This window comes from Hypanus sabinus, chromosome 12 (assembly GCF_030144855.1).
Source record: "Hypanus sabinus isolate sHypSab1 chromosome 12, sHypSab1.hap1, whole genome shotgun sequence".
Taxonomy (NCBI): Eukaryota; Metazoa; Chordata; class Chondrichthyes; order Myliobatiformes; family Dasyatidae; genus Hypanus; species Hypanus sabinus.
Genome location: NC_082717.1, coordinates 10,935,743 through 10,951,684, shown reverse-complemented (window position 1 = coordinate 10,951,684; position 15,942 = coordinate 10,935,743). Strand labels below are relative to the sequence as shown.

The window sequence follows — 15,942 nt, the reverse complement described above, 5'->3', positions numbered from 1 at the left end:
AGATCTTACACAGTGAACTGTTGGGTACTGAGGAGTGCGGTAGAACAAAGGGATCAGGTCCACAATTCATTAAAAGTGGCATCACAGGTAGACAGGGTCAGAAAGAAAGCTTTTGGCACATTGGCCTTCTTAAATCAATGTACTGAGTACAGGAGGTGGGATGTTATGTTGAAGTTGTACAAGACGTTGCTGAGGCCTAATTTGGAACATTGTGTGCAGTTTTCGTCACCTACCTATAGGAAAGATGTAAATAAGGTTGCAAGAGTTCAGCAAAAATTTACCAAAATGTTGCTGGGTCTGGGGGACCTGAGTTATAAGGAAAGACTGAATAGGTTAGGACTTTATTCCTTGGAACATAGAAGACTGAGAGGAGATTTGCTGGAGGTATACAAACTATGATGGGTAATAGATAGGATAAATACAAGCAGGTTTTCTCCACTGAGGTTGGGGAGACTACAACTAGACCTCATGGGATAAGGGTGAAAGGTGTGTAGTTTAAGGGTAACATGAGGGAAGTGTCTTCACTCAGAGCATTGTGAGAGCGTGGAACGAGCTGCCAATGCCAGTGATGTATGTGAGCTCGATTTCAACATCTAAGAGAAATTTGGATAAGTACATAGATGGTAGGGATATGGAGGGATATAGTCCTAGTGTGGGTTGGTGGGAGTGTGCAGTTTAAATGGTTCAGCATGAGCTAAATGGGTTGAAGGGCCTGTTTCTGTACTGTGTTTTTCTATGACTCTATGTCTCCATCATGCTATTTTTGTGAAAACTTCATTTATTTGACTCTCAATATGACTAGTTCTTTAATTAGTAAATCAAATTTTAACACAGTATTGACAATAACAATAGAGGAAGTGAAATATCTGAATTTGCAGAATTAAATATTGATTCTGGAAGACTGTAAAAGAGCCCAGGCAGAAGATGGAGTGTTACTTATCAAACTCATGTTGATTTACAACTGGTCAGTTCTGCTGCAGGTGATGCATCTTGGTATTTCTCTCCTTAAAGACACCACTTGCTTCATTATAAGAAGGATGTGGAAGCTTTGGAGAGGATGCGTACGACTTTTACCAGGATGCTGCCTGGACCAGAGAGCCTGTCTTATGAGGATAGGTTGTGCAAACAAGGGCCTTTTCTCTTTGGAGTGTATGAGGATGAGAGGTGATTTGATAGAGGTGTATATGCTTAGGAAAGGCAAACATGAAGAGTGGACTGCCAACACCTTTTTCCCAGGGCAGCAGAGGCCAAAACCAGAGGACACCTATTTTAGAGGGGGAGGTAGAGGAAAGTACAGGGGGAGGTCAGAAGTCAGATTTTCACACAGAAAATGGTGGATGTGTGGAATGGGCTGCCAGAGGTGGTGGTGGACGCTGATACATTAGGAACATTCAAGTGACTCTTAGATAGGAATATGGATGATAGAAAGATTGAGGGTTATGCTGGAGGGAAGGATTAGATTGAGCTGGGCAGAACTTCGAGGACCGTAGGGCCAGCACTGTGTTGTAATGTTCCATGTTCAGTGTTCAATGTCTTATCCTCGATCTGATGGGCTTTTCCCACTGTCCAGACCTACACTGCATGACTTTTAACAGTAATCAAATAATTTACAAAGACCATAAACATGATACAGACTCCCGGCTGAAACCTGCTCCGTACCGTGGCTCTCTGCTCACCAACCGACAGTAACTCTGGCACTCGGCATCGCTGCTCTTAGCGCATAAACACCGCCTCAGTTCCCGCTTTCGGCGCATCACTGGGTGCCCCAGACCATACGGAACAAGCTGCCTGCAAAGAAGAAGATGGTGGTTAGAGTTCACTGTCCCAGGTGACTGCAGATTTTTGTCATGTATTCTCAGGTTGAGAACTACCATCAGACTGTAACATACAGGAGTAGAATCAGGCCATTTGGCCCATTGAGGTGGTCTACTATTCAATCTTGGCCGACTTCTTTTCCCAACCAACACATAAATTGCTGGAGGAACTCAGTGATGCACCATCAATAACTCACTCTGAGACGTAAGGCGAGATATCGGCTTTTATTGACTGGAAGAAGGAACCAGCAGTGAGTGACCATCATACTACGTCCTGGAGACTGAGGCCGAGCATAGGCCTCAGATCGCCTTTATACAGGGGCCTGTGGGAGGAGCCACAGGAGCAGTCAGCAAGGGGCGTGTCCAGACAGGCACACGTAGTTCACCACACTCAGCAGGTCAGGCAGCAACTCTGGAGAGGGAACAAACAGTTGACAATTTGGGCTGAGACTCTTCATCAGGACTGGAAAGGAAGGGAATAAGATGGGTAAAGAGCTGGAAGGTGATAGGTGAAACCAGGTGAGGGGAAGTGGATGGATCAGTGAGGGTTTCCAGTCCTTAGCCCTGGACTACCTTTGAACCTCTACCTTCCAACTTGCCGACTTTAGTCTTCCACCTTCGGCCTTCTACTTCCAGACTCATCACACTTTGGACTTTGACCTTCAGCTTTGCCCTCCGAACTTTGCTGACCTCTGGGTCACTCCCACTTATCACCTCCCTATTTCTTACTTCATCCCCTGTCCCTCACCCACCCACTCTCCCCCTCGACTGATTACGCCTGGCTTCACCTATCACCTGCCAGCATTTACTCCTTCCCCTTCCCCTCGCTCTCTTATTTTGGCTTCTACTCCCTTTCAAGTCCCAGTGAAGGCCTCAGCCAAAAACGTTAACTGTTTATGCCTGTCTATAGATACTACCTGACCTCTTGAGTTCTTCCAGCATTTTGTGTGTGTTGCTCTGGGTTTCCAGTATCTGCAGAATCTCCTGTGTTTCAGTATCCCGAAGAGTAAGATTCATGCCTGGCAATGTTCCTAATTGCACACTGCTTGTCAATTAGTCATGAACACACCACTCTCTGATGGAATACAAGAATCACATAAACATTCAATTATTGGATAAGCATGCTGAGACCCAGATCCAGATTTATAAATTTCACTTGCATTATTAACAGCTGTGGCATTTATGTTTATTAATTGTACCAGAAATTAACAGCTAGTATCAATAATAGTGAACTAACTGTACCAAGTTCTAGAAATTTTCAGCAGGTCTGTCAGCAACTGCGATGAGAGGAATAGTTAATGCTTTAACTCATGAAGTGATTTACGCAATGCAGAAACAGGCCCTTTGGTCCATCTAGTCCTTACTCACCAAGATTCCCACCAAGCTAGTTCCATTTGACTTCCTTTCACCCATATCCTTCTAAACCAGGGGTTCCCAACCTTTTTTATGCCATGGATGCCTTCCATTAACACAGGATCTGCGAATTCTGTTAAGGACCCCTGCAAACCATTCCCATCCATCAACCTGCCCAAGTAGCCTCTCAAAGTCCAACCCCGTGTCCCTGTCGTGAAAGGTGGAAATGGGTAGGGCCAGCCAACAAGGCTCATGTGATGCTGTATAAGCCAATTCCCTGTACAGTGGATGTCATGGATTTTGGAAGCACTGATGAATCCCAAGCATATATTGACTCCAGAGGGTAATGGAAATGGGAGCCTATGCTCCACTGGGAACTAAGGGCCCAAGAAAGCACCTGTTCAAATAGAGCATTGAACATAGAGCACTGCAGTAGAGTACGATGGTGGAGAGCATACTCACTGATTGCGTCATGGCATAATATGGAAACACTATCTCTGTTGTAACAGATGGTTATTTGAGTTACTGCCACCTTCCTGTCAGTTTGAACCAGTCTGGTCATTCTCCTCTGACGCTTCTCATTAACAAAACATTTTTTCCCACAGAACTGCGCACACGGGATGTTTTTTTTTGTTTTTGCGCCATTCTTTGTAAATTCAAGAGACTGTTGTGTGTGAAAATCCCAGGAGATCAGCACTTTTTGAAATACTCAAACCACCCTGTCTGGCACCAACAATCATTCCAGTCAAACTCACTAAGGCCACATTTCTTCTCCATTCTATCTGAATAGCAACAGAACCTCTTGACCTTGTCTACATGTATTGAGTTGCTGCCACATGATAGGTTAATTAGATAATTACATTAATGAGCAGGTGTACCTAATAAAACGGCCTCTGAGTGTATTTCTCAGTCATCACTTTAACAGAGACCACAGCTTGGATTCAAAACAACATCTCAGGATGTTAGTGAAATACCTTTTCCCATCTCCTGCAATTAAGGAGTGATGAAGAAGCCATAAATCTTCAGTGACACAGGTCACGTCGTGACTGCCATTAAGGTTCAATCCCTCTTTTTTTGTTTCTTCAAGGATATCGGGTCTCTTCTCTGCTTTAAATCAACATCTCAACAGTGATAACTCAAAAGTGCCTCGCTCAAAGATTCACCAGCTGAATACACAGATTTCTGAGTGCAGCCCTTCGGGAGAGTTTTGAACCTTTGCACGTCCTGATTATATCTGTCAACACTAAGAGAGCAGTGCATTGTTCCTATGATATCATTAGTCATGCGATGTGCTAAATTTCATCAGTTTTGTCTGTCTTTGAGGCAGGAAGGAATAATCTACGATCTTAGTGAAATAAAGCCTGAACGGGATTGATAGAGTGGTCGCTCTTTCACCTACAGAGTCATTGCATTTAATTGACTTTATTACTTCCATCCTTCATATACTGTACATGAGGAGTAAAAATCTTTAGATAGATAGATATATAGATACTTTATTCATCCCCAAGGGGAAATTCAACATTTTTCCAGTGTCCCATACACTCACCGTAGCAAAACTAATTACATACAGTATCTAACTCAGTACAAATATGACACGCATCTAAAATCACCCTCTCAAAAAGCACCAATAAATAGCTTTTAAAAAGTTCTTAAATAATTTACTAAAGTGCATTGAGTGGTAACTTAAGCTCAGTCCTAACCCCAGCACTTAACATGTCTTGCCCCTGGTGGTTGAATTGTAGAGCTGAATGGCGTTGGGGAGTAATGATCTCTTCATCCTGTCTGAGGAGCATTGCATTGACAGCAACCTGCCACTGAAGCTGCCCCTCCGTCCCTGGATGGTGCTGTGCAGAGGACGCCCAGGGCCCTCCATGATTGACCTTAGCCTACTCAGCGCCCTCTGCTCTGCCACCGATGTCATACTCTCCAGTTCTGTGCCCACGACAGAGCCCCCCTTCCTTACCAGCTTTTTAAGACGTGAGGCGTCCCTCTTCTTAATGCTGCCTCCCCAGCACGCCACCACAAAGAAGAGGGCACTCTCCACAACTGACCGATAGAACATCTTCAGCATCTCACTACAAACATTGAATGAGGAATGTACTCTGAGGAAGTACAGTCTCCATCTAAATGTGTAATGTCCAATTACCGTAATTTATACTAAATAGTATGAACAACAGTACAATCAATATAATATAAAAATACCCCAGTGTCGGCATGAATGAATCAGTCTGATGGCCTGGTGGAAGAAGCTGTCCTGGAGCCTGCTGGCTCTGGCTTTTATGCTGTGGTACCATTTCCCGGATGGTGGCAGCTGGAACAGTTGGTGGTTGGGGTGACTCGGATCCCCAATGATCCTTCGGGCCCATTTTGCACACCTGTCTTTGTAAATGTCCTCGATACAGCGAAGATGTGCTGAGCTGTCCGCAGCACTCTCTGAAGAGTCCTGCGATTGAGGGAAGTACAGTTCCCGTACCAGGCAGTGATGCAGCCAGTCAGGGAGCTCTCAATCATGCCCCTGTAGTAAGTCCTTGGAGTTACAAGTAACAGAAACAACCATTTGCCCCATCTGCTCACGCCACCAATCTGCTCATTCTAAGCTAATCCCTATTGCTAGTGTTTTGCCCATAATATTATGAGCATTTCCAGAACGGGGGTACAGCAAGGCACCAACGCACGAGGTTCTGCAGATACTGTAAACCCAGACCAACACACACACAAAATTGCTGAGGGAACTCAGTAGGTCAGGCAGCATCTATAGGGAGGAGTAAACAGTCAAAGTTTCAGGCCGAGTCCCTGCATCAGGACTGGAAAAGAAGGGGGACAGAAGCCAGAATAAGTAGTTGGGGGAAGTGGAAAGAGTACAAGCTGGAAGGTGATAGGTGAAGTCAGATGAGGGGGAAGGTAGGTGGGTGGGTGAGGGAAGATGAGGTAAGAAGCTGGAAGATGATAAATACTTCCAATCCATACACCTGTCCAACTGTCTTTAAACACGAGGAAATCTGCAGATACTGTAAACCCAGACCAACACACACACAAAATTGCTGAGGGAACACAGCAGGCCAGGCAGCATCGATAGGGAGAAGCGCTGTTGACATTTCAGGCCGAGACCCTTCGTCAGGACTAACCGAAAGGAAAGATAGTAAGAGATTCGAAAGTAGTGGGGGGAGGGGGAAATGCGAAATGATAGGAGAAGACCGGAGGGAGTGGGATGAAGCTAAGAGCTGGAAAGGTGATTGGCGAAAGTGATACAGAGCTGGAGAAGGGAAAGGATCATGGGACAGGAGGCCTCGGGAGAAAGAAAGGGGGGGACACCAGAGGGAGATGGAGAACAGGCAAACAACTAAATATGTCAGGGATGGGGTAAGAAGGGGAGGAGGGGCATTAACGGAAGTTAAATAAGTCAATGTTCATGCCATCAGGTTGGAGGCTACCCAGCCGGTATATAAGGTGTTATTGCTCCAACCTGAGTTTGGATTCATTTTGACAACAGAGGAGGCCATGGATAGACATATCAGAATGGGAATGGGACGTGGAATTAAAATATGTGGCCTATGAGAAATCCTGCTTTTTCTGGCAGACCGAACATAGGTGTTCAGCGAAGGTCTCCCAGTCTGCGTCGGGTCTCACCAATATATAAAAGGCCAGACCGGGAGCACCGGACGCAGTATACCATACCAGCCAACTCACAGGTGAAGTGTCGCCTCATCTGGAAGGACTGCCTGGGGCCCTGAATGGTGGTGAGGTGCACACACACACACGCACACACAGAGTACTGTGCAAAAGTCTCACACACATATATATAGCTAAGGTGCCTAAGGCTTCTGCACAGTAACGCATTTGTGAACATGGAGCAGAAGGCAGGTTTGTAAATCCAAAATCCGGATGTTGAGAATGGTGAGGGTGCAGCACTGTGGAAGGAGTGTGGGGCAGGTGGCAGAGAAAGAGTACAGGGGCAGACTCCCCCAGCCCTGAGACAACAGGCAAGGTAACTTGATTCTAAACAACTGGTTTATTGATCAGTACAGAATGTCTCTGGTGTTTCCTGCTCCCTCCCCTCTCCATTCCCCTTTTCTAACCATGATTCCCCTCTCCCTGCCCCCTTCCCACTCTCAGTCCACAATAGAGACCCATATCAGAATCAGGTTTACCTTCACTCACATAGGCCATGAAATTTGTTTTTTTTTTCTGGGGTGGGGGGCTGCAGTACAGTGTACTGCTACTAGGGTGCGCAAGATTTTTGCACAGTATTGTAGTAATTTTATGTATTGCACTGTACTGCTGCCCCCCAGGAAAAAAAAAACAAATTTCATGGCCTATGTATATAGATGTGCCTAACACTTTTGCACAGTACTGTATACACAGGGCCTATAAAAAGTATTCACCCCCCCCCACCCCAGAAGTGATCTAAATTAATTGCAAATATAAAACAAAAAATAATTGATTGCATAGTTATTTGCCTGTTTTAATATGACACACCAAATCGTCACTGGTGTAGCTAGATGGTTTTAGAAGTCATATAATTAGTTAAATGGAGATCACCATGTGTAGTCAAGGTGTTTCAATTGACTGTAGTAAAAATACACCAGTAACTGGAAGGTCAACTGCTGGTGAGTCAATATCCTGGCAAAAACGACACCATGAAGACAAAAGAACACTCCAAGCAACTCTGTGAAAAGATTATTGAAAAGCACAAGTCAGGAGATGGATACAAATACATTTCCAAGTCACTGAATATCCCTTGGAGAACAGTTAAGTCAATCATCAAGAAATAGAAATAATATGACACAGCTGTAAATCTGCCTTGAGTGGCCCATTCTCTGTCATCTGATGAAATCAAAATTGAGCTTTTTGTCCATCAGACTAAACAGTATGTTTGGCGTTACCTAAACACTGCACGTCATCAAAAACACACCATCCCTACCATGAAGCATGGTATGGCTGCATCACACTGTGGGGATGCTTCATTGCAGCAGGCCCTGGAAGGCTTGTGAAGGTAGAGGGTAAAATGAAATCCTGGAGGAAAACCTGATGCAATCATCAAGAGACTTGGAACTTGGGAGAGGATTTGTTTTCCAGCAAGACATTGACTCCAAGCATAAAGCCAAAGCTACAGAGGAATGGCTTAAAAACAACAAAGTTAATGTCCTAGTCAGAGTCCAGAGCTCAATCTAATTGGGATTCTTGGCTGGACATGAAAAGGGCTGTTCACTCATTATCCCCATACAACCTGACAGAGCTTTAGCAGTTTTGTAAAGCAGAATGAGGAAAAATTTGCAGTGTCCAGATGTGCAAAGTTGACAGAAGCCTATCCACACAGACTCAAGGCTGTAATTGCTGCCAAAGGTGCATCTACTAAATACTGACTTGAAAGGGGTGAATATTAATGCAATGAATTATTTTGTGTATAATAATTGCAATACATTTAGAACAATTTGTGGGAATTTATGTTCACTTGGACACGAAAGGATCTTTTCTGTTCAGAGTCAAAAAGTTCAAACTAAATCCATTGTGATTCAATGTTGTAAGCCAACGAAACATGAAAACTTCCAAGGCGGTGGGGGAGGGGGTGAACACTATTTATAGGCACCAATGTATATATCTTCATGTATATATCATATGTATATGAATATATCTTCTTGTGCAGCCATGAGCAGAGCCTCTGTGCTGTCCCTGAGCCGAGTGATTTCCATCCATTGGTACGACTTTCTTATGTCAGCCACCTCTGATATCTGGTGATGGGAAATCCCGTGCAGTGGCTTGTCTGCCGTGGCCTCTGGTCCTCTGACTCTGCTTCACCCACTTCCATTTCCATGTCCCCTGCCTGCTGTCTGAGGTTTCTCCTAGCAGGTCGTCCTTAGGGGCCACCTTCAGACATACTCAGGGATGTTTCGCATTTCTTCCAGGACTGTGACCTTGACACTTCCAAGTCTCTTTTATTCCAGTGGGTGTACAGTCGTTCAACATTGGACTTTCGGTTAGAAGTTTCCAGGTCTTGATATCAACGGCCAGCACACTATTGCAGCTGGGTATCTGTTTACTGGTAAGGTGAATGTGTTGATGGCTCTGATATTGTTCTTCCCATTCAGATGGCTTTTTAGGATCTCATTCTTTGGAGGTACTTGGGTTGTTGCAGCCTTCCTTATGTCCCCATTGTGGCTTCCATGCACCTACAGGATCCCCAGGTATCCGTAGCTGTCCTGTATGTCTGGTTTGTGGCTGGAAACGGCAGGGCTGAGGGATGGCACAGAGGCGCTGCTCATGACTGCACAAGACAGGCACTGAGCACAAGAGTAATAGAATCTGTCGCACCAGACAAGACCCACGATGCAGAAATCATGCAGCACATAGTAACAGGGTGCAAGGTGCAGGCAGGGACAGCGCAACCAAGTTGCAGGAATTGTACAGGAACACCTGCACAGAGTATGGATCGGACACTCCCCAGTCCAAATGGGAAACACCAGAGAAGGCAGTGGAGAATGACAGAGCTAAGGTCCAGTGGGACTTCCAAATACAGACTGATATGCAGGTACTGGCCGACCAGCCACACATTGTAATACTGGACCAGGAACAGAAGAAAGCAACAGTAATAGATGTGACAGTAGCATTAGGAAGAAAGAATATGAGAAGCTGGAGAAATACCAGGGCTTGAAAAAGCAGATAGAAAGGATGTGGAATGTTAAAGCCAGAGTAATCCCAGTGGGGACAGGAGCACTTGGAGCTGTGACACCTAGACTGGGAGAGTGGCTCCAACAAATCCCAGGAACAACACCTGAAATCTCGGTCCAGAAGAGTGGACTACTAAAACAGCAAGAATACTGTGCCTAACAGCTAAGCTCACAGGCCTCTGGTTGGGGACCTGAGATTGAGGGGAAAATACACATACACACCACCTATAAGGGGTGAGGGAAAAAATACGCACGTGCACACACACACACACACACACACACACACACACACACACACACACACACACACACACACACACACACACACAATTATCCTTCAGTCTCCTACGCTCTAAGGAATAAAGTCCTAGTGTCCCCAATCTCTCCCTAAAACGCAGACCCTCAAGAACTGGCAATTTAAGTCTCTGCTACGCTCTTTCCAGTTTCATAACATCCTTGCTGTTCCAGCAGACCAAAGGTGAATGGAATACTCCAAGTGTGACCTTACCCACACCCTGTACAGCTGTACCCTGACCTCTCAACTTCTGTCCTCCTATCTGCCGATGTCCTGTTCATTCCAGAGGCCTGTCTAGTTGCCTCTTAAATATTGTTCCTGTTCCCACCTCCATCACTTCCTCTGGCAGCTTATTCCAGACACCAACTATATCTTGTCTGAAAAACTTATGACTCAATCTCCTATAAACCTGCTCCCTCTCGCCTTAAACCTGTGCCTTGTAGCATTAGACTGCCCTACCATAAGAACAGATTCATACCTTCTGGTCCAGCTGTGCCTCTGATAATCTTATTATTTATTTATTTTATTTCTATTTATTTAGAGATACAGCATGATAACAGTGTCTTCTGGCCAAACAAGCATGTGCTTTCAAAGGAACACTGGGGACCCGAGCCACCCCAACCACAAACTGTTCCAGCTGCTACCATCCGGGAAATGGTACCACAGCATAAAAGCCAGGACCAACAGGCTCCGGGACAGCTTCTTCCACCAGGCCATCAGAATGCTTAACTCATGCTGACACAACTGTATTTCTATGTTATATATTTTATTTATTATAAATCACTATAAATTGCACATTGCACATTTAGACTGAGACGTAATGTAATTAAAGATTTTTCCTCCTTGTGTATATGAAAGATGTAAGTAATAAATTCAATTCAATTGCACCCATGAGACCAATTAACCTACTAACCTGAGCGTCCACTCCAAAAGAAGGAGACCAGTTTCTTCGATCTCTCCTGCTCACTCATGCCCTCAAATGTAGGAAAGATCACTGTGAATCTCCTTGGCACCCTCTCTAGCTTAACCAGGCCTTGTCTATGGTGCAGTGACCAGAAATGCTCACAGTTGAGTCCAAATGCAGTCTCACCAATGAATTGTACAACTATAACATACTGTCCCAACCTCTCTTTATCAGGACATTGGCAAATGAGGGGACAGATTCTGTATCCCATTTTCAGGAAACTACATAGTTGATTGGAGAGATGGACTGCGGGAGATGAGGAGAAATCTGTTTATGCGTAGTATTGTGAATCTTGATTAAATTTATGTTTAATTTAAATTTATGTTCTCCTGATTAAATTTATATTGTTCTTTTATTCATAAAAAAGGAACTAAAATGTTTGCATAGAATTTAGTTAATTAAAGATACAAGACCCACTGGGGAACCTGGGCCACTAGCTATGCTACTGTGTCACCTTGATGTGAGGGGGAAGACTGTTGGGAGCTTGACTATCATTTTTTATTCCTCCCTGGATACAACACTAATGGTGGAAGACTAATTTTGTCCCTTTTTGTGGAATTTTATTTCACCGATAAACCAGGGACAGTCAGCATGGGTACATAAAGTAATAGACCATTAGACATAGGAGCAGAATTGGGCTATTTGGACTATCGAGTGTGCTCTGCTATTTCTTCAATGCTGATTTATTTTCCCTCTCAACCCTGCCTTTCTCATGCTGGCTAATCAAGTACCTATCAGCTTCAGCTATAAATATACCCAGTGACTTGGCCTTCACAGCTGTCTTTGGCAATGAATTCTACAGATTCTTCACCAGCTGGCTAAGGAAATTCTTCCTTATCTCTGTTCTAAATGGATGACCCTCTATTCTGAAGCTGTGTGCTCTGACCCTCGACTCCTCCACTATAGGAAATACTCTCCATGTCCACTCGATAGAGGCCTCTCAATATTTGATAGGCTTCAATAAGATCCTCCCTCATTCTTTTAAACTTCAGTGAGTATATGTCCAGAGCCATCAAACACTCCTCATACATTAACCCTTTCATTCCCAGAACTCTACTTGTGACCTGCTCTAGACTGTTTCCAATGTCAGCACATCCTTTCTTAGAAAAGGGACCCAAAGCTGCTCACAATACTCTGAATGCGGTTGACCAATGTCTTATAAACCCTCAGCATCACACCCTCACTCTTGTATTCTCGTCCTCTCAAAATAAATGCTAACATTACATTTTCCTTTCTCACTACTGAATTAGCTGCAAGTTAACCTTTAGGGAATCCCAAGTCATTCTCAACTTGTTCTCTGTTTAGAAATTAGGTTACCTCTATTCCTACAGATTCTACTACCCACTTAAACACAAGGAGCAGTTTACAGTTTACCTGCCAACCCACGTGTCCTTTGAGAAATTATCTACATTTCATTACAACAATGAATGGGCAGTTTACAATATCCCTGCATCTAGCTTTTTTAAATATTTGCAAATTCATGATTATGTTAGGAAATATATACCTAACTTCGAGGTTTTAGATAAACATGAGTCCCTGGAGGCAATAAATAAATTTGATCCGGTTACTCGTAGTGCAGTACCCTATTTTTATCAGATCCTACATAATGGAGCTCGGGTGAATACTGCAGGTCTTAAACAGGCATGGGTGAATGAATTGGGTATAGTACTGACAGAGGAGATCTGAGATGAGTGTTTAAAGAGTATACGTGATTGTTCGGTCAACGTTAGACACAGACTCATACAGTTTAAAACATTACATAGACTCCATTATTCTAAAGAAAAGTTGCATAGTTTCTACTCAGATGTTTTGCCAATTTGTAATAGATGTAACTCTGTGAACAGTAACTTGTCACGTTCATTCTGGTCATGTTGTAAGCTTTATGTACACTGGAAAAGTATTTTTCACTGTTTCTCTGAGGCTTTTGAGAAGCGGTGGGAACAAGACCCGCTCGTAGCCATCCTTGGAGCAACAAGCTCCTTATCTTCAGCCAATATGTATGAAAAAGTGGCTGTCTTGTTTGGAATAGTGTTGGCGTGTGGCCAAGTGGATATAGCATCGGTCTAGTGATCTGAAGGTCACTGGTTCGAGCCTCAGCTGAGGCAGCGTGTTTGTGTCCTTGAGCAAGGCACTTAACAACACATAGCTCTGCGACGTCACCGGTGCCAAGTGGCTTGGGTCCTAGTGCCCTTCCCTTGGACAACATCGGTGGCGTGGAGAGGGGAAGGCTTGCAGCTTGGGCAACTGTCGGTCTCCTATACAGTCTCACGAGACTAACGGATGTCTATTATTATTATTATTGTTTGGAATGGTGATTGCTAAGAATTTAATCCTGCAAATGTGGAAAATGGACTCTGTACAATCTGTGGCTGAGAGAACTGGCAAATACTTTACATTTGGAGAGACTGAGACAGAGGGGATGAGGACAGAGTGGACATCTTTGAAAGGATATGGGGCCCTGTATTGGACTTTCTTATGGGGTGAGGACTGAAGTTTTTTGGTGTGGTGCACCTCTGCTGTGTATGTTTACTTTTTGCCTTTATTTTTTTTCTCTTTTGCTGCTCAATCTTTAATTTGATTTTGTTATGGTTGTGGTTTTTGTGGATGTGCTGTATTTTTTAATGTTAGTTTTTTTGTTAGTTATTCCCAAGTCTGTTCACATAAAATAATAAAATATATTAATTAAAAAAAAACAGAATCAGGAAACAGGCAGTCAATACTCAGACAGGCAGAGTACAATCCCGAGTTGCAAACAAAGTTGGCGTCAAAGTTAAGGCAGAGATCAAAACATCCAGAGAAATCCAAAAACTAGAATCAGGAAACAGGCAGAGTCAATATTCAGATGGCCAGAATCTAGATACAAATGCTGGAAAGGCTCAGGAAAATTCATTGGCACAATCTGGCAACAAACAGGTGAAAACACAGGACTGAGATGCACTGAGCAATAAACAAAGAGGCAGATGACAGGTGGAGCACAGTGAGACAGAGGTGGCAGCAATACAGGTAATAATGAGCAACAGATGAGAGACGGAGTACTCAGTGATACAGGGGCCAGAGTAGAGCAGGAGTGGGGACAGGAGCTCATGGCAATACAAAACCACAGACTGACAGCTAGGGGGGAAACACACAAAAAGACAGAGTTCATCTGGGGGTACTGATATATGGTTTTATGGATTTACTAAGTCACCACAAGAAAGTGAATCTCAGGGTTGTATATGGTGAAATATATATACCTTAATAACAAATTTACTTTGAACCTTTGAACATTTGAGTAAATGGTTGAGGCAGGTGCAACAGTATCAATTAACTCTTGGATAGGTACATGGAGGGACAGGGCTTAGAGCAGGGGTTCCCAAACTGGGGCCCACAACCCCTCAGTTATGATGATAGGGAGTTCATGGCATAAGCAACCCCTGGTTTAGAAAGATATGGGCCGAATACAGGATTTTTGAACTAGCTGGATGGAAAATGTGGTTGGTATGGATTGGTTGGGCCAAAGGCTTGTATCTGCGCTGAAGAGAGAATTCTGACTGGGTGCATCACTGTCTGATATAGAGACTCTATTGCACAGCATTGAAAGAAAGCAGCAGAGGGTTGTAGACTCTGCCAGCATGGGCCCTACCATCCCCACAATCAAGGGATGTTTTCAGAAGGCTGTGCCTCAAAAAGGTTGCATATATTAAGAGCCCTCACCATCCAGGACATGCTGTCTTCTCATTACTCATGTACTTCCGGTGGTCTAATGCCCTTCCCTTGGACAATATTGGTGGCATGGAGGGGGGAGACACAGCTTGGGCAAGTGCTGGTCTTCCATAAAAAAAACCCTTGCCCAGGCTTGCACCCTGGAAACTTTCCAAGGCGCAAATCCATGGTCTATCAAGACTAACAGAGGCCTACTACCCCTGGTGGAGATAAAGGAGCTTCAAGACACACAATCAACACTTTAGGAACAGCTTCTTCCCCTCTACCATCAGATTTCTGAATTACCCATGAGCCCATGAACACCACTATTTGTTCTTTTTGCACTATTCTTTAATATATTCTTTTTGTAACATAGTAATTTTTGTGTACTGCACTGTACTGTTGCTGAAAAGTATTCTCCACTAGGGCCTCTTATCTCTTCCCACCTTGCTATCACCTCCCTGTGGGTCCCCTCCTCCTTCCCTTTCCCCTTTGGTGCACTCTCCTCTCTTATCAGATTCCTTCCTCTCCTGTCCTTGACAATTCTCACTCACCTGGCTTCACCTATCACCTTCTAGCTTGTCCTCCTTTGCCTCCCCCTACCTTTTCAGTCTGGTGTCTTCCCCTTTCCTTCCCAGTCCTGAAGAGGCCCAAAATGTCAACTGTTTATTCATTTCTGTAGATGCTGTCTGACCTGCTGAGTCCCTCCATGAGGAGACTAATAAGGGAGCATAATTGGAGCATTAGTGTGAGCCAGTGGTTGTCAGTCAACACAAACTCCATGGCCAAAGGACTTGCTTCCAATCTACATTTTTCACTGACTCCGGTTTGAGACAGCAAACTAGTTCTAGTTTGAGGGAACACACACCCGTGCTCCTTGAGGGATCAGCAGTGGAAAGGGTGAGCAGTTTCAAGTTCCTGGGTGTCAGCATCTCTGAAAGTCTATCCTGGGCCCAATGTGTTGATGCAACTATGAAGAAGGCATACCAACAGCTATATTTCATTAGGGATTTGAGGAGATTTTGTGTGTCACCACCATAACAAAGTTTTACTGATGTACGGTGGAGAGCATTCTAACTGGTTGCATCACTGTATGGAGGGACCACTGCACAGGATTGGAGAAAGCTGCAGAGGGTTGTAGACTCTGCCAGGTCCCTCGTGGGTACTAGC

The 15,942-nt window shown here is 44.2% G+C and overlaps 1 protein-coding gene across 1 annotated transcript in view; it reads right to left on the bottom strand.

The window, feature by feature from the left end:
• si:ch211-202p1.5 (uncharacterized protein LOC103909337 homolog) overlaps positions 1 to 15,942 on the bottom strand; it is an 87,438-nt gene that overhangs the window by 8,505 nt on the left and 62,991 nt on the right. Inside the window, exon 3 of the mRNA XM_059985297.1 lies at positions 1,660 to 1,788. Coding sequence (XP_059841280.1) covers positions 1,660 to 1,788 — 129 coding nt within the window. The remainder of the gene's footprint in view (positions 1 to 1,659; positions 1,789 to 15,942) is intronic.